The sequence below is a fragment of the Accipiter gentilis genome, chromosome 1 (assembly GCF_929443795.1).
Source record: "Accipiter gentilis chromosome 1, bAccGen1.1, whole genome shotgun sequence".
In the NCBI taxonomy this organism is placed as follows: Eukaryota; Metazoa; Chordata; class Aves; order Accipitriformes; family Accipitridae; genus Astur; species Astur gentilis.
In genome coordinates this window covers 25,898,393-25,921,714 of record NC_064880.1, presented here as the reverse complement: position 1 = coordinate 25,921,714, position 23,322 = coordinate 25,898,393, and the positions used below count along the sequence as shown (strand labels likewise).

At 40.8% G+C, this 23,322-nt stretch overlaps 1 protein-coding gene across 3 annotated transcripts in view; it reads right to left on the bottom strand.

The window, feature by feature from the left end:
* Positions 1-4,829: 4,829 nt before the first annotated feature.
* INO80D (INO80 complex subunit D) overlaps positions 4,830-23,322 on the bottom strand; it is a 44,545-nt gene continuing 26,052 nt past the window's right edge. For 2 of the 3 annotated variants that reach the window (XM_049807709.1, XM_049807728.1), the window contains exons 7-12: positions 22,769-22,993; positions 20,675-20,784; positions 18,653-18,786; positions 16,993-17,210; positions 16,436-16,593; positions 4,830-15,459 (exon numbers count right to left, since the gene is read on the bottom strand). In XM_049807709.1, the coding sequence (XP_049663666.1) occupies positions 14,291-15,459; positions 16,436-16,593; positions 16,993-17,210; positions 18,653-18,786; positions 20,675-20,784; positions 22,769-22,993 (2,014 nt within the window). In that variant the 3' untranslated portion in view covers positions 4,830-14,290. The remainder of the gene's footprint in view (positions 15,460-16,435; positions 16,594-16,992; positions 17,211-18,652; positions 18,787-20,674; positions 20,785-22,768; positions 22,994-23,322) is intronic. The other variant, XM_049807719.1, reaches the window with a different exon arrangement.

Here is a 23,322-nt window from a genome sequence, read left to right as displayed (position 1 = left end):
CAAAATGTCACCTGCTTTTCAAGTACAAACTAAATGAGCTTTCCTGAGAAAATAATTGCCAACTATTAAAAGGCTACTGTTGGAGCTCGAAAGGGCTGTTAAAACACAAAGAAAGATGTGCCACATTCTTCCTGAATTGATACTTCAAACAAAACCTATTTGTGTTTTGAAATGTGGCACTAGAACAATGGTTGTTTACATTTGTAAAGTTTCAGACTGAGAGCCATGCAATCATTTTCTAAGAGCAGCATTTCTTTGTTGTTCGAGTAAATGCTGGAAAAACCCCCCAGGTGATTCAGTTGGTCTCTGCCTTAGTCAGCAGAGGAGTCTCAAGCCCCTCTCTCGTCAAGACCGTGCTGGAGAACATCCAGCTTGGGACCAGACCAGGCAACTCTGCTTCTGCCAGGGAGTCATCCCCAGGGAAGAGCCCCCATTTTCCTAACTTCCACTTTTTTACTCCCTATTGCGGCCTCAAATCTTACACCAAATAGCAACTTACTTTTGGTGTTTTGTTAAAAGCAGATTTTTAACAACTATTTTCTCCACAAGAATCAATTCTTTCACCTCTCACCATTTTGACTTTGAGTGCTACTTGAGATTGGAGCACTTTGAAGGATCAGCTTTGCAACATCCACATGCACAGCCAGAATTGCACTAAAAACAGCTGACAACTGCCTCATCACTATTACCCCTGTAGTGTCCAAATGCCTCAGGCCCATAACCTTGAAAATTCCCTAGAAGGGACAAACTTGGGGTAGATTTTCTCCAGTCATATTGCACTGAACTTACGCTGCTGCACCATCCTTTTGTTTACTTTAAGTGTCTGATCTTTTCTGTCATCACTCTGTCTTGACAGATGTCTGGAGGTGGCACTTTCAGTGCACTCCCATCTCTCAGGAAGGCAAAGCATTAACGCACAAACCAGTTTTGTCCTTTGCCATGAAACCTTTGCAGCGCGTGTTAGCGTGGAAGACTACATCATTCACTGACACCGCTTACCCCTTGGCCTGAATTGCAACCAGGCACTGTGAAATGCTGCTCTAATTACACTGTCAAGAATGGCTGGGCCTCTGTTCATTAAAAAGAAGTCAAATTACTGAATTCCCTTCTCATCAATCTCTGCTGATCGTTACTCTGATGATCAGGGCAGCACTAAGTGAGCCTGCTTATGAAAAACAGAACCTGGAAGACGCTCTCACCTAGGACATGCTTTTCCCTTGCAAGTCACAACCTCAAACACACTGGAGATGGAGACTAGCAAAGCAAACACCAGTTGAAGCACACACCCTCATGTCAGAAAGCAAAGGGGAAGACTTCACAAAACAAACGGTGAGAGGAAGGTGCAGCAGCCATCTACTTACTGCACGGTGTCCAAGGCATAGTTCTGCCTAAAGAGAGGGCATCCTTCAAGCTACTGTGGAAAGGCTGCTCGAGAGCAAACCTGGCACTGGAAGGTCAGTGCCAGCCAAGGCAGGCTAGTTCGCACCAGCCGCAGCAAGGTGGCAGGAATGGCAGCTTTTCCCCAGCGTGCAAACTGTCTGCGTCCAAACAAGGCAGTGGTGATTCCCAGCATCTGACGAACCCAGGTAGTTACCACGTGCATGCCCTGGCCTCGCAATCCTGCCCGAGAGCTGACCGGAGCCCTGCAGCACCTCAGCAACCATCATTTCTCATCCACATGCTAATCTTCAAAATAACGCCAAACTCCAACTTACCAGTTTCGGTGATGAAGCAGGTACGTATTTTTTAAATCTCAGCAAACGTAACAACAGGTAAGACAAAATTCTATTTTACACTCCTTAAATTATATTTCAAGTACAGTTCTGCAAACTCAAACCAGAAAACAAAATGAAGAGGATCTGGTCTCCAGGCCAGTGATCCAGAGCTAGAAAGCACTATAATTAGAATCAGGACTGAGACTGAAGACCCCAGCTTGTTTGCAAAACTAATTAGCTAAATGTTATTAGAAAACAATAGAGAATAAGCAAGAGCCGAATCAGACTCTACAGCTATCTAAACAAAGGACAGTTTAATAACTATACTTAGGATATGTTTTAAAAGAAAAACGAAATGACTTTACGGATTAGATTTCAGCCTGGGCGATATTCATACATCTCCAACTTAGCAAAATGGCTTGGAGAAGAGGGTTTTCATCATAGTAAACACGGCTACTTCACAGCAAGATTTATTAATACATCCAAAAGAAAGAAAGAAAATCATTTTGTCACACTATATACAGATAATACATACAGTGTTTTATACACATATTACATCAGTTTTTACACAAGAAAAATATACATAAAAATGTAAACTTTTGTATACAAAAACCCTTAAACAAATTAAACAAGGACCAGATAACAAAAGGAGACCAATCTATTATCATTTCATTGATTTTTTTTTTTTTTTAATGGTAATACAGTACATTCATTGAGAAGTATGAGGAACATGTGAGCCAACCTTTCCTATTTAAAGGGAAAGTACAAACACGAGCTTTCCTACCCGCCCCTGGAATGCTGTCCGTGAGCCTCCAGCACTAGAAGCAGTAGTGTGAGTTGCTATCGCTGCCGGGGACCCTGTAGGAAGCGACCCTTCTTCTCTGGGCATCCCCATGCACCGCACTCTCCGAAAGCGACGCATCCGCAGAAGCAACCTGGACTGGGCTTTTTGTGCGTATTAGCTAGTCTTCCAGCTAATATCATGAGACGGGATGCAGCAATGCAAGTTTGTATGTTCCCTTTAAGCAGTCATTAAGTGGATTTAGCTTGCTGGAGTAAGTTGTTTATTTTTCCCAATGTACGGTATGCTGAACACGTGTCAGGGATGAGAGGGAAGAAGGAAGGGGTGTAAGAGACTGCTAATCCTTGCTACCATGCAGTTACTTCAAAATCAGGTACGTTTGCAAGCTACAATTCACTGGTTCAAAATACTCTGCCTCACCTTTGCTTTCCCACTGCAACTTGTTTACATTTTAAACTCTAGTGGCCAAACAACTGTACGAAGCTCTTTGTTACAAGGCTGTTTCTGATATCAAAGCGTGATCAAGCTACCTTTAAAATGACACCAAACACAAACTTCTCTGAGACAGCCTTAAAGAGTGAGCATTCCCTCTAAGCACTTCAGATTGTCCATTTGCCACCTTCTCTTTTATTAAATCTAGGATAAAGATATTTAACCTTAACTACGAAAAGGATATTGGTTGAGATTCTGACATCTGTTTTGCTCCACTTGCAGGTAAACATTTTGGGGAATTGGAGAGAAAAAAAACAAAAACCAAACCCACAACAATAAACCCAAACCCTAAAACCTCAGGCATCAAATAAGGGAACTGCTTAATATCTTGGTGAGAAAACAGTTGCAGAAACTCGTGGGAAACAAACAAACAATAGATTCCAAGGAAGGCTTCTCACATTAAATAAGTTAAAGACTTGTTACAGATATCTTCAATAAAAACATCCATCCTCCACAAAGTATGTTAAAATGTAACACAATAGTGATGCACTGGTATTTCTCCTGAAAAGGACAGAAGGACATGAAATCTCCTTAGTGATGTCAGTACTATTGAATGTAGGAGGTGAACAATGATTTACAAAAGTAAAGTAACGAGGGCAAAAGCTGTGTAAAAGAAACCATGAATCATTAATTATAATTGGACAAAAGGGGGGATGGGGCAGAATGCGATTACCGTACACCTCACAACCCCCGAAGGAAATAAATACTCAGTAACTTGTGTTTCCATTTCTTTCGTATGTCCATCTAAGTGAAGGCGGGAGTAAGGGCTTGTCTGCTTGCTTTTGGTTTTTTGTTTTCTCTTTTTTCTTTTTTTTTCTTTTCTTCTTTTTTTTAAAATAACAACCCTTCTAGTAAAAATTCAAGACAATTACAAATGGCTTTAGATAATTAAGAGTCTCCTTTTTAAAATAAAACTTTGATAACACATTTCTCCATTTCTTCTATATAATGCAGCTTCAGTCAAAATATGTCATAAGGGACAGCAATTTGCAAAAAGTGAGAAAAAATTGCCAACCAAGGTTCATAACATATACACATGTATATGCAGGACATCTACACTCTATATACATATTTAATATACGTATGCATGAGTATATATCAGGAGAGGACCAACAGGTACATTCTCCACATACATAAACTGAAACGGCGTAATATATGTGTGCATATAAATATGTATTATACACACACAGTACACAGACATACCCATACACACGCCCAAACATATGTATTATAGAATTTGTCATGTATGATTGCATGAAAGCTCAGATGGAACAGGACACCGGTTACCTTTTTCTAATAGAAATGCAAGGAAGACAAAATTCCATGGCTGAATTGCGGCCAAGAAAAATCATGCCATATCCATACTGAAAACATGGAATGCTGTACAGCTCTAGGACAGAACTGGAGCAGCATTTTCCATTGAAACTGAAGCCCAAGTTAGCCAGGAGTTTCAACAGTGCTTAAATGTGACTGAGCAGGTTTCTGACAGCTGCTTTCTGCTAAAAGGATATAAAAGCTCCATTTAGTCAGAAAACAGAAAATAAAATACTTAAAACCACAATTTACTTGGATAAGCAAGATCATTCAATACACAGTTAGATGCAAAGTGCTAGCATGTTAATGGTCAACTCTGTAGCTCTTACTTTAAAATCTGTTTAATGGTAAAATATAACAAGCTGTGTTTCTCTTGATATGTTTGATGATAACCCCACTGTTCAGAACAGAGCACAGGCCTGCCTTCTGCTTAGCTTACTGCCTGCACTACAGGAAACACAAACCAAACTCCCTTTTTCTCCCTGGGGCTGAAAATTGAAGACAATGGGGGGGGGGGGTGCATTTTTCTCATTTTGAACATTTAGCTCTCAAATACGATGCTGGGTTAACCATTTAATATGCTAGGAAGCTTTGCATCAGGTTCTAAGAAAAGTTTGTGGTCATCTGCAAATCAATCACAGTCGTACTGGAGCACAATTGAATAGCTGGGAAATTCTGCATGTTCAAGCAAGTGCTCAGGGCCCAATTCAGCTGCCACTACAGTCACCAAGAAAATTTCCCTACCGCCTAAGCAGAGCTGGATTGGACAATTAAAGCTGATTGCTGGTAGGAAGAGAAACTGTAGAGATGCAGGGGTAAGGAGGAACTGGAATGGTGGCACGGGAGCAGAGAAGCAGAAGAGGTCGGCATTGCAAGAGGCCTAATATAGAATAAACAAAAGCAGAAACGTACCAAGGGAACTCCACTGTGAGGGTTGAGGTAACACAAGTCAATGGTGACCAAGCTCAGATCAGTCACTGACATAATCCAAATCCCTCAAAAGAATTAGAACAACCTTGTTTGGCACAAGTGCTTACCTGTTACACACATGTTACGTGGATAGTCTCTCTCTTTAGCTCACACACTTACTCATGTTACAACTAATGTACATGTGTGTGATACAACGTATATTCCATCTATACATCTGTAGGCATGTATATATAGATTTAGGTTGATTGCATCCATACATATTTATTGTACATCATGAGGGCAAGTCCACATTCAGCAAAGTGCTACCAACATCTCATATACAGATATATCTCTCTGTACAGGTATACACAAAAATGGGTTTATTCTTCCCCATAAAGGCATAAAGATTTATGCTGCTAGCTCCCATTACCACCAAATAAGCAGAAGGAAAGGCCTCTGACAACTTCCACCTCCCTGCCCTTTCACTTGTATGCGTATGTGCCAGAAACAAATTGTGGGGAGGGGGAAAGGGGAAGAGATGCCTGGGGGGTATCGACACACTGATAGGGAGGGGGATATAAAAACAAATTTTTGAAAATTAAGTTTTGATTTGCAACTGCTTAAAAAAAGCCTTCAAAAAATTCAAATGTCTGTGCAATACTGGAAGCTCTGTTTTTCTCAACAGATTTTTAAAGTCACCAGGATCATCATCATTAAAAGTGATACTGTATGAATAAATAACAATTAGGTTAGAACAGTATGAAGAGTAAGCCAATCTGTAAGAATGTTTATGACTTCTCACAATTTCAAGTGAGAACTCCCATAAAGATATCTTTCTTCTCCAATTATGAAAAAAAAAAAGTGGCCATAATTAAATTCAGAATTTCACAGCACAAGTGAAACTCCCTGGACTGAAAGTATATTTTGTTCTGCAATCCCACAACAGCAGATTTGGGGCAAAATTAATATATGCAAAGGAAGGAAAGAAAAAAAAATCTACTTTGAAGACAGTCACTCCACAAACAGTGCCCTTACAACCTAATTTGAAAACACAAGTACACTGATTGACAACATTTTCCAAGTCAGACCATAGGAGATTCGGGTATTAATTTGCAAAGACACAGCAATTCCCATGTCTCCCCATTCCACTGAATGCAAACCTTCCCATCTCAGTTTCTCCTGAAAAACATCACTCATTTCTCCCAGCTCTCCTCCTCCCCTATTTGTTTTATTTAAAGGCTGTCTTTGGGAGCTTGGTATTTTCATGGCATTTTAAACAGGGCTCAATGCAACTCATTTAAAAAACAGTAAAATTGACATGATATCAGAGTTAGCCTTATAACAGAAGATTATGTAGTAGAGAGTTTCAGTTATTTGTACAACAGTGAGGACATAACAACCCCCTACTAAATAATCACATTTCTACAATACATTCCATCACCTCTCGACTACTTTTCTCTTTACAAAACTATGACCTACATACAATATACACATTCGTATCGCACATACATCCCCCCCAATGCATATTTTTTGTGTGTATATATAATACATACATGCACACAAGCAGTCTAATTCTATTTATAAGTCACAGTGGGAATTCCTTTGTGAGGAAAGGAGGGAAAAAAATTCCTGAATAAGACACTGTAGATTCCTAATGTTCTGACTTTTCAAATTCCAACTCACAGAACTAACTGGAAATAAATACATTAAAAAAAAGAAAAGGTCTTACAAACTTGGTTCACAACTTCCAGCTACAGTAGTTGGATTTTTTTAAATTTGATCTATTTACCCTGTAACTAAATTTCTAATCATAGGTACAAACCACGGATAAATTATTGCAGAATGTAACACTCAAAATAAAATTTAAAAAGAGTTATAGGAACAGTAATATAAGGGTTAAAAAGAGTTCTATGCTTGTTGATACAGGATACCATTTTATTTTATTTATATATATATATCTATATATAGATATAGATATCTGCAAGGTAGCAAAGAATAGCTGTACACCTTGACACGGCAAAGATCCAGTGTAAAAAGGTGCTTCACTAGTTTGTTTTTCCAAAAAAGCTTGTATATAATTTTATAGCTATTAAAAACACATATGCAACATAATTCATTACACTCAATACAGCTTTAGTATAAAACTTATAATTTATGAGGTGATGTTAATAGCATAAATTAATATACCATTTCTCTTAAAATCTACAATAAGTATTCTGAAAGCTCATTGGGGAAGGGTATCTTTAAATAAAAAGTTTAAAGCTGAGCGTGATGAAAAAGATTCTGTATGTTGAACTTGACATGAGAGCCCCGAGAAGAGAAAGAGTCCCTAAGCCAGACACCATGGACTATAAAACTGAACAAAGATTTCTCCTTCTTGCGCTCTCACTTAGGTGACGCTCTACCTTAAATTATTATTTACTTTTAAAACTATTTACTTTTTTTTTTTTTTTTTTTTTTGTTAACTGCCCTTATTTCCACAAGGAATCCCTGAGACATACCCAAAACTGTACAGTGAAGGTCATCACTGTTCAGAGAAACTGGTTCAACCCCTTCTGGTAGGATGTAGCTATTTTGCATGAGAATTGAACTATCACTTCAGAATGAACCTATTTGCACCGGAACAAACTACACTGTTTAAGACGCAGGTTGGAGAGTTACTTCAGGGTAAATCTGTCCACTCCAAGGTGGAAGCCAACGCCATTGCAGTTAGCTACATCAGAGCAATCTGCACCAAAGTTAAAGTTTTCCAGAGGATATCTGGGAATGTTACCTATCCAGAGTTCACCTCTGTGGGCACCGGCTGATGATGACAGAAAGCAGGTAAAACATTAGCATTACTGGACCAAGTTCAACACGTGTATGTCGTAGATACACGGGTACGCTGGACATCTCACTGTGTGTGTGTCTGGGGGACTAGCAAGGGAAAGGAGTAGGAAGAATGCATTTTTCTACATCGAGTAAGAACAGTTTTAAGGTCAAAAGCCCAAGTTTCATCCTGTTCACTTCCAAACCGAATTCTACGAGCCAGAGTAGACTGAAAAGGTGCCAACACTTACTTCAAGAAGACAGGAAAAGAAAGCCTTCGCCAACTATTGCTGTCAATCTACAGCTAAGCCCACTTTCTCCTTTCAAGCTTCTGCTACCTTATTCCACAGTAGCCAGAGAACGAGTAAATGAAAGCAGAATAAAACAGGGGAAAGCAAAGAACCCAACAACCATGAGACATAGCAGAACAGCAAAGGAAAAAAGCTCCTAAAACAGTCACTACTGTTTTTTTTTAAAAAAAGGCTGAAGACATGAGTGAGAAAGTTGTTCCAAGACACATCTTTTGTAACTCCTTCTCCTCCACAAAGCTTTTTTTTCGCCAATAACAGTGGTTTTGTCTAGTTTTAAAGACAAAACCAAAACTTTACCCGATAGAGCTAAGGTCTCTCATGACCAGACCTCTCCTGAAGTCCCAGTTTAAGTTTAGTAAACACAAATGTAGATTTTTCCAGCAATACTCCTTACTTTTATTTGGGCTTGTGGGTACTAAAAAGAATAATTTAAATTTTTCTTCATGACTTTTTACTGATGCAGTTCTCAAAAGAAGAGATTGTGAGAAGGTAAACTCTTGTTAAAAACGCCTCCACATTCACTGCTAGCCTGTGCACTCCCATGATCAATGTTGTACTCTCAGCATCTAGTTTGTGACATATCAGCACGTTGTGAAACATCATCTTACTCACAGATCTAAGAAATACTTTCGTCTGTTGCACTGTCATTCTAGCATCCAAAAATGTATGTTATGAATTGCAGGAATCTCTCCTTCTTTTCATTTTACAGTCAGATTTGCCCAGGACCACCAAAGACTTATCAGTTGGCATTACTTACATTGGATAAATATCTGAGAATAGGAGAATAAAGGAAAGAATGATGAAAAATGTAGAAAGAGAGGAAATAAAGGAGGTATGTGAAACAGCCCACAACACCTTATCATGAATTGTGACCCAGAAGATCAGCAAGACTGTGACCAGAAGATCAGAAAGACCTAAAGATCTGGTCAACACATTAACCCAAACCTATTCCTTCCATTAATATTTCCACCACCACCGGACCTTGCAACAGGCCTGCACAGGAGACTCCTTCATATGTAACAGTGAAAACACAAAAGCAAAAGTAAACAACCCACCAGGGAAGCTACCCAGACACCCATACAAACACCTCACTGCAGACGATCACTGTAGGTAAGTTTTCTATTGTTTGTCTGCTGAAAGCATCTCCTACCACCCTCCCTGAACCGTACTACTCTTGAAAGATTCAACTGCAGGTAGCTGGCTCTTCTAAAAAATTTTCCCTCCTCCCTGCCCAAAGGCTCATACTGTTGAATTCACCAGTGGACTCAGCTCACTGCAGCACAGAGACAAATACTCCTGGAGCCTTGCCCATGCCTACAGTGAAATGCAGCAGCCACAATGCTGCAGGAGCTCAGGGAGGAGCTAGAACCCAGAAGCAGACTAACAACACCTGTATGTAACCACCAGGGCCAGCTTCTCAGGTAAGACCACCTGCCCACTGTTTATTGTACTCCTTCATGAGACTCTTCTTTCCTGGCAAGCAGATGCAATCCCAGACTGCATTTACATGCAGTTACAGCAAAATTAAGCTTCAAATTGAATTTCACTACTGGTTTGCAGGTTCAATCCTAGGCCCTTTGCCTTGGCCATGCCCCTGAAGCCAGTGGCATCACACTGTGCCTAACAGCTTACAAGAGAACTTACCAATTTTTCAATACTCATCTCCCTCAAAAATAAAATTTTTTAAAAATGTTTTAAAAAGCACCACTTCCCTTGGCGTCTCTTTGCTATTACGGATGACTGTCCTTTAACATTTTTTTCCTTGCATTTGTACTTCCAGTACCATCTCTGATTTTTGCCTAGCAGGTGATAAGCTTCTCGGGGCATTCCAATACTTTCCAAATGAGAACTGCAAATCCTCATTTCACTAACCTGCTGAATGAAGTAGGAAATCTAGCTGTTGCTATCTTCTCCGCAGTGCCTGAGGCAGACCTGCAACTGTCCTACCTCTCAGCATTATCGATTTAAAGCCTTTATGCCCAACCATAAAGAGAAGCATGTTACTAATCAGAAGGGAACTAAGCAAGAACCAGGAGGAACTGGAAGACAGGAGGAAACAAAAGGCGCCATCTTTTCCATATTCTTGCATCATACATCCATCTTCTTCTATTATAGTAATTACGAGGCCAAAGAACAAATCAACCTTGAGATATCTAAGTGCATATAGCTCCTCTCAAAGTTGGCAGAAAGTCTTCCCAAGTGAAAGAAGACACCAAAGCATGTCTTACAGAATGCCCTACCCACAATGCCAGCACAAGGCTGCTCCTGACGAGCCTCTGTACACTGTCAAAGTTCGTCTTGTGTTAAGTACTTTTGTACAAAGACTAATTGAGGTGCTACTATTACCAAAACCGAAGTTACTGGTATTCTAGTCTAACTCTAATTTTTTTTTGCAAGTCTTTAAAACTCAAATCTTGTGTAAAGAAATTAACATTTAGGTTCAACTAGCTTTATTTCATTTGTTAACATGTAAAGGGCACGACAGGTATCGACCATCTCAAATCAATGGACTGAAATTGCTACACTGGCTCTTTGGCGAAAGGGTGAGAGTGCTAATTGCTATACGAGGAGATGATACTCAAAAACCTTTGTGAGAAAGCATGGATTCTACTTGGGAACAACATAAATAACAGCCTCGAGGACTACCTTAACCAGACCTGCAGTATTTCCCAGAAGAAGAGGTGTGAAACATCTCTGGCTGCACATACCTCTCAGACTGGATCTCTCACATCCAACAGTAAGACACCAATTCACTGAAGTCAACAGGTTGTGTGGGTGTAGAAGCCCACCTGGAATGATCCACCTTGTAAAGCTAAGACCAAGACCCGTAACTGCTCGGTAGACTGTAACCATGAAATCAGCGGCAGTGAAAGAACAGGAGGTGAACCAGGAAAAGGCAAGAGTGGTGGCCCATTTCAGAACTCTGTGTCAGACAGGACAGAGGGATTCCTATTTCAAATGTATACAAACTGAAGTTTATTTTTAAAAGTGCAGCTTTATTGCAAACTTAGTTTGCTCATTGAAAAATGTTACGTAGTCACTTTTCAGGGAAGAGTCATCAAGGGATATACAAAGATTGACGTTTAAGTGGGGGAAGAGAGTTGATATCCTAGGCTGCCTTAAAGGAATGCAGGTACATAACGACCATTGATTTCACATGGGAATTATGGACCTGCATAGCTTTGACAGGTTTTGAAATTCCCTGTCTAAATCAATGCTGAGATTAGGAGCTGGGTTCTGTTCTGAGTTAGAACAGTACAAACTCACAGTGACCTTAGACTAAAAAGCTCCTCTGTAATTTATACCAACACGACCAAGCAGAACTTGGCACTCAGTTCCTCTATTCCCTTCCCCCTTGGCATTTGCTAAGAAAGAGAAATGTGATGTGGGGCAAACATACTCTGCAGTAGCCACAGCTTCATTAAAAAGTTTGATGGGCACAAGAATGATTTCAAGACCAAAGTCCTGAAACCAATTTATAGAAATTAACATCCTCTAAAATGACATGAATACACAAGTAGATTAAAGAATTAACCATTTGGTATACTAGTTCTCCACTCTTTTTCAGCCAGTCATCCAAACACATTGAAGAAGGTATACGGACACAACGAAAATCATTTGCAAATCAAACAGTTGTCTCCTCAACAAAGTATGGGGAACATAATACAAAAATAAATAAATGCCTTGTCAGATTTGCCTCATTTCACAATACCACTGGGCATTCCTCAATCAGCAGGACAATCACAAGCAGGATTTCATAGGCTTCAATTCAACTTTTTACATGATTTAAAAACATTTAAATGTTACAAACATATTTAAATCACCACTTAAAAATATTCGGCTTATATTATTAAGATCTATTTTACCAAGTATGAAATAAGGACTTCATAAACAACAGAAGCATGAAAATAATTTTTGTTTCCTCCACCCACATACACTTGCAATTTCAGAAAAGGACATATGCATCATCCATACTCCTTTATATTTAAGGAGGACAAATCTTTCAAGAAAAGAGGGATAGTATGATTGCTACGATAGTAAGAAGACACAAGACCTATCCCATTTAAATTCTGTTCCTTAGCAAGATGGAAGGAGAGGTTTGGGTCAGAGATTTTGGTGTGGGCCTGACTTCTAACAAAATCAATTTCTATAGCAACTAAACTTCGTTCAATGATCCCTTGCTCAAACAATTTATTAGGCCTTCCTATTACATGTGCTTGGTACCTCTTAATTTCCTGAATTAGACTAGAATACATGCAGGTAGGACATTTTACTGTAAGGTAGAATGAAATCTGTCTTCTACAGTAAGAGACTGAAATGTGGGATTTTCTATTCTCTCTCATGTGCATCTCAGAAACAAACCAAGAAGAGTAGAGACTTGTTATAACAAGTAGGAGCTACTTTTACAGTCAAAGTCAGAGTACAGTAGCAAGTTTGAGCCCTATAAAGTCACAAGCAAATTCCTTTTTTCCCTTCCTGATAAAGAGATGCAAGTAAACACCTCAGAACTTCTGCTGCTGCTCCCTCTTGGATTAAAAAAAACATAAAAAAAAATATCTAAAAGCTAGCAGACTCCTTTTTCAAGAACTGAAATTACTACTGAAGAGTCTAAATACTATCTTTAGCAGGGGGGCAGTAAAAGCAAAACTGTCCTGCAGACAGAAGGAATTCTTACCTCTCTCTTTTGCTTTAGTGATTTCTCTTTTGGTTAGTCATGACTGCTGATAGGTACCTGCTAGTTTCTTACATACATTCAGCTTCCCATAAAGAGTATCAAACCCTACAAGTGTAAAAAAAACTGTATGGCTCCTGGGGGAGGGGGGCGGGGGGGGAACTATCCAAAAACGTAGCTAGACATAATTTGAGAAATGTGTCCATTTGAAACTTAGCAAAGGGTCTGACCTAGGCTTGTGTGGATGGGCAGAATACCAATCAAATTCTTCCCGTTTCAGCTGGGAAATACCTGTCAGCCTGTCGGGCAAGGAGTTCTGGACAAAGCCACACTTGAAAAGGCAAATCATCAATGCTGCAAGGCCACAGTAATTCAGCAAGGGAGGGAATTTCTGCACAGGAATCTTCACTAATTCAGAATCTATTTCAATCCTTCTGTTTTTCTTTTTTTTTTTTTTCCTGGGCTAACTTCATATCAGCCTTCAGATTTCTGGGCAACCAGTCAACTGATCCCCTTGCTGCTCAATGAATTAAAAATCATCGTAACAGAGAAACAAAAATCAGCATGCAGTAAGAACAGTGACTAGTTCTGGAAGGGGACAACTCCCACTTCTTCACCAAAAGAAGAAAAGGAACTGCTGCTCCTGCACCCCAAACACACACACGCACACTGAGGAGGTCAAGAGACTATTTTAAGAAACTGCCAAACTCATCCTTGAACCACGATCTTGATTTAGGACTTCAGTGCACCATTCTCAAATCAATGTGTGCAGCCAAGTTTTCCATGCCGGATGCTACCTTCGGAAAAAAGTAAATAAAAAATAATAATAATAATAATAAAAAAAAAAAATCAAGAGACTTCTGCCCACTGGAAAACCTTCTACCAGATGCTAATGGGATGGCAAGCACTGATCCGAACCCTAGGAAACAGTAACATGCATCAGTAATCTGAGGTATCTTCCCATTTCTAGGTCTTACTGCTAAGGTCAATTACATCCAGTAACTGTGCTGTGTCCTTAAGGAATTACTGGGGAACGGTGAACCTGCCTGCAATAAATGAGCACCGGTGCATAACAAGCACATGTGAACGCTACAGCAAGGTTCACAGAGGGCTAACCCTGGTCAGTACTGAAGCAGGGGTTTTCTTCTCAACCCCCTCTTAAAAAAAAGGGAAGGGAGGACAGAAAAAAAAAAAAAAGAAAAAGGAAAAAAGGAAAGATAGAAAACACAGGTCCCCCATCTACCTGCACAGAGCCAGGCAGACAAGCTCAGTTGGAGGTGGTGAAGGGTGCGGATGCATTATTGGTACTGGTAGCGGTGGCACCGGTCACTGCGAAGCCCGTGGGAGGAGCTATGGAGCTGTGGCTGGGCTGCAGGTCCTTGGGGATGCCACTATGGGAGCTCAGCTGGTGCCCAAAGGCTGCGCTGAACTGAGGGAGCTGTTGTTTAGGGGAGGTGGAGGCCATGAGTTCAGCGGAGGCAGGACCCATGCCACTAAAACTGGTCTGCGGTAACCCCGGAAGCACACTGGAGCTGTTGGGGGTCACAGTGGCGAAGGCAGGCTGTGTGGTCTCTGAGTGCGAGGTGGTAGGTGGTGTGGACAGGGAGGTGGACAGGAGGTGTCCATCTGCACCAAGAAGGTTGCTAAACGGAGAGGGGTCCCCAAGATTGACAGGAAGATTTCCCCAGTGAGTTCTGGGGTTGACCACCCCGCTAAGTGGCACATCCAGCTGAGTTGGGAGCAAGTGCTGTGCCATCATGGGCATCTCTGCTGAGAAGGTAGCTGCCAAGTTATCACCAGAAAAGGATGTGGTGTGAGGGGATGTGATATGGTCACTGTAGGGAGACGGCACATGCTCACTATCATAATGGCTTCCATGGGGTGAGGAGTGTGAATGGTCACTGCTGTATTGCTGTCGTGAGGTGATCAGGTCATCTGCCTTGCTCAGCAGCTGGGCAGGGTGGGGCCTCTGGGAGGCATGGCTGCCATCATGAAGTCCATGAAATTGTCCTGGGAAGGCTCTCTCCCCAAGGCCACTCTGGTTTATCAGAGTGGCAGAAGTAAGGCTGACGTTGGCTGGGGCTGAGAATTGCCCCTGGATCTGCCCTGCCAGGGGCGTAGGTGGGTTAGACAAGGTAGCAGAACGGAGCAAGTTCTCATCCAGCTCCAGACCGGAGAAATTATCATGTACTATACGCCCATTCAACAGCTCCCCCAGATCCGTGTTAACCTCTCGACTCAAGGACTGCATTCCTGGAGCTCCAGCACCTGCAGAGAACACCCCTATCCCTCTATCTGACAGCTCCTGAACTGGCACACCATCTGTCTGTGTAAGTACTCCAATGGTACTCAGGCACTCAAGAGAAGTTACAGCCTGCAGGGCCCGTTCCAGTTCTTCAGCCTCTTCTGTAGTCGGAAGAAGATCTCCATTTTTACCTGCAGAAACAGGGACACCAGAAGTTAGTGTACTCCCCTCAGGCGAGCCTGGCACTGGCACTCTAAGGATGCAGATGTACAGACAGTTCAGTACAGAGCTGCACTATACGATAACCTTCCAGAATGGCTTGTGGCACACAGAAAATTTCATTCACCAGCGTTCACTAGGTAAGCAAGGTAAGAAAAATGAGAAATTACATCTTCCTCTTCAATGGAACTCCCTCTCTCCACCCTCCTCTTCTACATGCTACAAGATGCCTACCAAATCTACTAGACTTAAAGTAAAAACGCTTAAATAAGATTTTCTTCAATGCTGCAATAACATAATTAGTCCACGAACTCCCTCCTACTTACCACATTACAGCCTGGACCTAAAATTTACACAGTCAATACAATTTAGGTTAATTTAAACTCAAACACAATCTGATGTCACCTCATATCAGAAAATGACCAAAGAAATCACATACCCCAGCTCTGGGCTGTTCTAATTTCTTTGTTACATGTGATAGATACTGAGCTTTAGAATCAAATTCAGGCACAGTTCTGATCAAAAGCTAGTTTCAAAAATGTATTTAAAGATTTTATTCTTACTCTCTTCTCCTTTTATCAAAAGCCAACACTGACTGTGATTCCAGCCCCACTCGATGGCAGAAAGATGCCATTACTGAGAATACTCTTGATTAAACTGCAACACTGACAGGCAGTAAAAACATAAAATAAATTATTAAAATACTAAACCAACTAGGATTTTCAGAGCAGTAATTATAAGAGCAAGCAGAGAACTACACACATCAGCCTCCTTAAAGCCTGCTTTACTTCAGAGCTCACAAACAATAGAGCAAATGCATACTTCCTTGTCTAAAATTTATTACCTCTGTAGGAAAGCCAGCAACCTCTCAAAACACATTTTAGAAATACTCACTTCTTCAGTTCACTGACTGTGTTCACGTTAGCATAAAATAAAATAAAATGGTACCTTCAAAGAAATCAAAATCTTGCAAGTCATCGGGCAGCCGTGGCAGGACATCAGAGAAGTCCTCCTGATTCAATTCCAAGTCATGTGGAATGTCTGTGATTTCATTGGCGATATCATCAGGCAGCTCATCAGTACTCAGCTCTGGTGTGGAGGGGCTCCTGGACAAAAAGTACCTTTAGTCTCTGGTGTTCAACGACAACTACAAATGCTTATCCATCTATAATGGGTGTTTCCCCACACCTTTTTTTTTTTCCCCCATCATCTAGGAAAAAAATGCTTTTAGATAGTTTCTTTAGGAAGCCTACAGTTAGCCTACTGATTAAATACATCAGATGCGTCATCAGGAGCAAGACATTTTATCCATCAAACCCAATAATTGCTCAAATCTGAAATGACCCACTTTAAGGTTTTTGGTTTTTTTTCAACAGTCACATGAAGATGCAATTTCTAGCCCCGCTCTGGATGCTGATCAGCACAGCAACACCACACCTTTCTACAGTGTTCATCAGCAACACTCAAGCTAGCAGTGGGCAAACTGTGGCAGGGCTTCTACTGACCGTATGTGGGGCATCTCTACTGGCAGTGAGACACTGGCAGGCATGGTGAGGTTCCCTTGGGGCACTGCAGGAGGAATGGGCTTCTGGGGCCGGCGTGGGCCTCGCCTTCTCTTCTTCTTGTGTTTTTTAGTAAGTGCAGGTGGCTTCGTTTTTTTCCTGGGTTTCCTCTGCTGCTGGTGCTGAACTTTACGGGAGCTGTCCCCTCTCAAGAAATTGTCCTTTGGGAATAAAATAATACCAATGGGAGCATATTAAGAACAAGTATCACTTTCCTTGCTTTTTTCGCCTGGTCACTCCACAGACATTCACATGTAATGCAAGAGAGACTGCTAACTTACACCCAGGCAAGGTTACAAAAATTATGCTGTTTCCTTCCTCATTGATCCCAATGGCAAAAATCACATAGACCAAATTATGAGGTATGCTTAACAGGAGATCACGCAGTGTGACTTTAAAAATCACCATAGCAAACTCTAACTAAATCAGTGCAAAACTGTAACCTTTGGCAGCATTTCTGTAAGTATTAAAGATAGAACACTGTTGTGAGGTGGCAGTAATGGGGATAGCACACAGCAGCTGAAGCTAGCATCCTCAAGTACTCACTGCCATAAGAGGGGCAGCACTGAGGAAATGGAATTAATATTGTAGGGCTAGGGTAACGATGTGGGCAAACAACTAAGGTCTTATTGCTTTTGAACAGCAATCATTGACCAAATGAAAAATAAATCAAACCATCATCAGTTTTCAGTTGCCATCACACTGGGAGCGGCAGAGGATTGTATGTCCTACAGAAGTAAACCTTGAGAGACACACTGAAGATTGCCTGGGAGAGGGGGAAAATCCCATACAAATCTGTGTAGCACAGACTCTCGCATTTTAACCCAGAAAACTCCATAATTCTCAAATATTGGAGAAGCTGGACAAAAACAGTAACAAAAAAACCACAACAACCCAACAACAGAAAAAAGCAAAAAAACCCAAACAAGCCCAAAAATGCAGTTTTATGCCTAATGCCCTGAAGGATGGGCAAGACAGAAGTGGGTTTGTGAATTATCCCAGAAGTTTTGCTCTGGAAGATGGGAGGCATAGAAGGAGAGCAGAGGGCTTCATTTTAAATGCTTTTCCTCTGGGACCCACAGATCCCTGAAGGAGGTTAAAGATTAATTCCAATATTTACCAAAAGCTAAATAAAGCAGCAAAACCCATTATTTGTATGCTTGTAATTGCTACCTACATTTCCTCTAGAAAATATTTTGGGTTCCATGTACTGAGACTGCTTGAGATGCAGTCTTCTTACCATACCACATTCATACTATATTCAGATCCAAGAGCCAGGAGTGAGCCCAAATAAAACGACCATGGGATCTCTCCAATGATCTTCTATTTCTTGATTGAAGAGAGGAATCAAATTTCTTCCAGTGAAAGATATTGTCACGCACACTTTATTATATCCTCAAAAGTATGTAAAAGATTTTCACAACATACTTTATACTAATTGGAAATGTTTGTCATGTTTTACCCCCTTAAGAAAAATAAAAGGAAACGAGCTTTTAGGTTCATAAACTTGCTAATTGTCAAGCAAGAGTTCATAGAAAGACTGGGGTTAAAACTCCTGGTCATCCCAATACACAAGTAACTACAGTTTTTGCTTTGTACTTACCATTTTTTTGGCATGTTCTTCGCACAGAGGTGTCTGGTGTGTAATGTCAAAAACTGGCACAGAGCACTGCTGACCGTCTGCGAACTTGGCTGTGCAACTTGAGAAGAGCTGCTGAGAACGGTTCAGTAAGATATCTGTGCAATTCTGCATCAGGAATAACACATGAGGCAACGATGGAGGAACGCCCTTTGATTTATCAATCTGATGAAGATCAGTCTTCAACTCTACCTGTCCAGAGATGCTATTTTTAATGAGTACCCTAACTTTGTTATTCAAGTTCAAAGCTAGGTAAGGCTCAAACCCAACTTTTAAAGTGAAAAACTGCATTCACGCAGAATTTCTAATGATTTTATTATATACTGAGATAGTTTTATAGAAGCAGCCATTTCACTAATGAGTTCTTAGCAAAAAGAAGCCTTTTCCTGGAGTCTTAATCAATAGATCAATAGTAGCAGTTGGAACAGCATAGTCAACAGGACTATTTCCTTACAGACTAATGACAATCCATACTGAAACATTAAAGAAAGAGTATTTCTTAATTCAGTCTTTTAAGGTACATTCTTGGCATTTATCTTTAGAGCACAGAGAAAGAAATTTCAAGATCCTTCCTGCTCCTCTGAAAAAAAAGATGTGCAATCAGACAGAAAGGTCAAGTAAATCCAAATGTAAGCTTGCTGAGATTTCCTTCAGAAAAAAATCCCCTGCAGGAGTGAAAATGTTTCCAGACTCACAGCAAATCAAACAGATATTTCATTGTGTTTTTTCAAACAACATGAGAAGCACTCCTTCCATCTTGAACAGTTCTTAGACCTCACCATCACTATGTATGTTCAGAAAATGTTGAAACGCAAAAGAAAGGACAGAGAAAATGGAAAACCTGCAGAACAGTTCAGATGGCAGACTTGGACGGATGGGTCAGAACCAAGAGCCTGTTCATTTTAGGAGACACTGTTTCCATTGAGGAGAAATTGCAGAGCAAAAAAATGGGCACAAATGCAAAATCACTAGTCTTGACTTCTCTGCTCTACACACACCAACAAGCAACACCACTTAAAAAAAAAATAATATCAGAATCATGAGGCAAATCCCAAACACAGTTGCGCACCATGATGCTCTCTCACAGACAGGTTTTGAACTGCTCTGGAGACTATTTTTAAGGGGCCTGCAAAAATCAGCTAACATAAAAAAGGCACCTGCAAACAAAAAAAGACTGAAAAGGTGCTGCAGTCTGATAACGACTGGAACAGATCAGCACTAGTCATTTAAAATACCAAAACCAAAAGTTCCAACAAAAGGAGTCACTCCAACAAAAGTGCCAACAATTCTTTAGCTAAACAAAAAAGACAGAAGTCTTGCAGAATTCTTAGTATTCCACATCAGAAGTCTGCCTGTTTATAGTCTTCAGAATCAAACCTCACATCTAATGTGCTCCCTCCTTTCTGCGATCTTCATGCACTGACTCTTAACATCTTTTTCAGGCTTTGCTTGAGATCCTGAGCACTGTGAATTCTTCCTCATCTAGAATATGGATTCTGTGACTCCTCCTATTCTGCTTCTTTAAACAATGCAAAGTATCAGATTTCCATCCTTCTAGTCAGGGTAAGCCATCTTTTTATACTATGTGTAAAAACTTGTTCCCAAAAACCCTTCATAAGAAGTTAGTCTCTTGGAACCTACCAAGAACTGTATGAAAGCCATGAGGCTGAAAGCCAGGTGGTTTGTACCGAGTCATCTGTGAAAGATGATTGTTTTTGTAAAGGCTTCTTGTGCCTACTAAATGTAGCTTACAAAGTAAAATGATGTGACTATGATAGATACCAGTGGAAAACTACTTATCTTCACTGTCTACAGACCCAAATCACACAGACAAATTAAAAGCAAAGTAGTTGATGAGACACTAACAAATAGGTATTTCTTTGTGAAAACATATTTGTCAATGCACAAAGCTAACAAACAAAAAAACCTTAAACCAGAACAGCTTCCACATCTGAATGCAACTCCCAAACCGAGTTAAGAGGATACGCTGAAAACAATGCCTGGTGAATGGAAGGGCCTTGTTAGTGCACTGTTCTCCCTTCGAAGTCCCACTACAGGTTGTTGGTTCTGCATCTCTCTGCCTTGCTTGGCTTGCGCTGAAAAAAAGCATAGAAGAGTTTAGAGACAAAAACCCAGTCTCAGGTGGTTACTTAGCACAACTATTGCACGGAACGTGGCGTGGCAGAGTAGAATGAAAAACTAACACACTACTACCAGACTCTACGCAGGGATACAGAATAGATGTCAATGACAGGTGAAGGTGTGACTGCAGTAACAGGATTATTGTTTATTTCACAGGGCCTTAACTGTAATGAGAGGTGCTGTGTGCTACTACCATGTAACTATTACAACAGCCTGCAACAGATCCAAGGACAGCAGTGAGTGAGTGTCAACACAGGTGACCCTTAAAATGAGGTCAATCTTTAGAATACAATGTACTGGGTATGCCTACATGGGCAGTCAAGTGCACTTCCAAGCCTGTTCATAAATCAAAACATGCTGAGCATCCCCAGAGCTTACATGCAAGCATGTGCTCAGACAAACTTAGACTGAGCTCTGGAGGGGCAGAGCCTGAGCGTGCTCAACATGGGTAAAAAGCCCTCCTTCATCAATGTGCTACAGCCCAATCCACCAGCAGGTGCCCAGAGCTGAGCGCTTCCTCATCACAGTCTCAAAGCTTTGAGCCTGAGCTGCAAGCAGGCAACCAGACAGCAGTGTGGATGAGTACTGCAAGCATTACACAGCTCGCTTGTTGTTAGCCTGCTCTCAAGACATTTGTCACCTTCATGTAGATAAAGCTGGTGATTCCAGGACTGACTTTCACCTCTGTACACGTTGTTTTCTAGGGTGACAAAAAGCTGTCTGTAGCCTGACTGTTTTCCTTCAGCCATTTCTGTCATCGACTGCACTTTGACTGAGCAAAGTTCTAGTTAGCAATATTATTCCCATGAAAAATTTTCTAACTGAAAAGACTCTGTGGTTACTTAAATTAACCAGAGCAGTGATGACAGGCATATCTGGCTTTGCCAGCCTACCCAAAACAACATCATCCTTTTTGGGTAATAAAATGCAAAAATAATGGAAAAAAAACAGAAAGAGTTTGCCAGTTCTGGCAAGGTTTTGCTGTAGTTTAAGTTTGGAGACATTTACACAACTTTGTAAACTAGTAATATACTTCTACATTACACCTCTGAGCAGCTCTTCAGTATCATTCCACCTCCCCAACGATAAACCCTCCAACTGTGATGAACCACAGCCCACTGCCCAGGAACAAAAGCATCCCATAACCAGAATATACTCTCAGTACTCCAGCCTGCCTCAGATGTTAGCCCTCCTACCCCCTTGAGTCACACATCCTGTAAAGCAAAACCACAACAAGAAAAGGATGCTGCTGATACCCCAGACATAACACCAGGGTTCAGACTTACTGTGTTTCTGCACAAATATTAATCAACCAACTCTCAGTATGCCGAGAGCTGGAGGGATGTTGACATTATCTAGAAAGAATTCCCACAGAAGGTAACCTTCAGAGTTGTTAGAAGATATTTATTTTGTTGCCAAGTTTCATTTAATGTTAGATTGAGTTAAATCTAACAAAAAACATGAGCTTAAGTTTGATTTACTAGGAAGATAATTAACAGGAGATACAGGCTTTTCAAAAAAAGCTCTGAAAAACGAAATCTGAATTGAAGCAGTGAGCTGCAGACCAGACTGCAGAACTTCTGAAGAACTGGGCTTAGTAAAGTACCAGATATTTGAAGGCAGCCAAAATACATAGATTATTAATAAGAATAAATTTTAGCAGGCCACTAACTTCTTTTGTAGCATTGAAGAAATCCGGCCCAGATACTGCTGAACAAACAATCCACATTTTAAAACACAAAGCTGGAGAATGCCTGTCTTCATGGAAAACACTGTATGCCGTGTTTATTTTACTCCACTGACAGGCATTTGTGTGTCATGGTTTTTCTGCCTTGTGCATGCCTACCAGTTTCAGAGTTCAGCATTTCAGCTGCTGGATACTCTGCCCATCTCCACCCTGTCCCGACTCTGAACTGCAGTCACAGTGGAAGGTCTAACCTGGTATGAGCACATGTAGCTCTTCGGAGTTCTTGTATCAGCTGCCCAGCACGCTCCGGCTCTCTGCTGGCCGCCTGCAGCAAGGCTTTCCGGAGTGTATGCCGGCATTTCTTCTGACGAGATTCTGCCCGCTCCAGGCGGCAGAGGTGCTTGTATTTCTGCTGAAAGTAAGTGCAAAGTCTGGTCACCCTGGAACTCCTGTCATCTGCATTGTCATCATCGGACCTAAAGGAGGGAAAATAAAAATAAAAGGACCTTAAATATCTTTTTTTTCAAGGAAGCTAATTTGTCATTTTAATAGAATTGTTAAGTTGGGATCCATCTCCTAGCCCCACAAACATCCAAAGGCTGAAATCAGGCATGGATACTTGAGAAATGGTAAGAGCAAGAACCCTTTTGAATTCTAAAGGTACTTAACCTTCTTAGTATGTCATTATTAGAGATTACATCAATTTATCATCAAGTCTGACACATTTAAATGTCTGGAGCCTGCTGTTCAAAAGAAATCTATACTGTTAACCTTTATTTACTGTAAACGTCTCAGCAAATGAGAC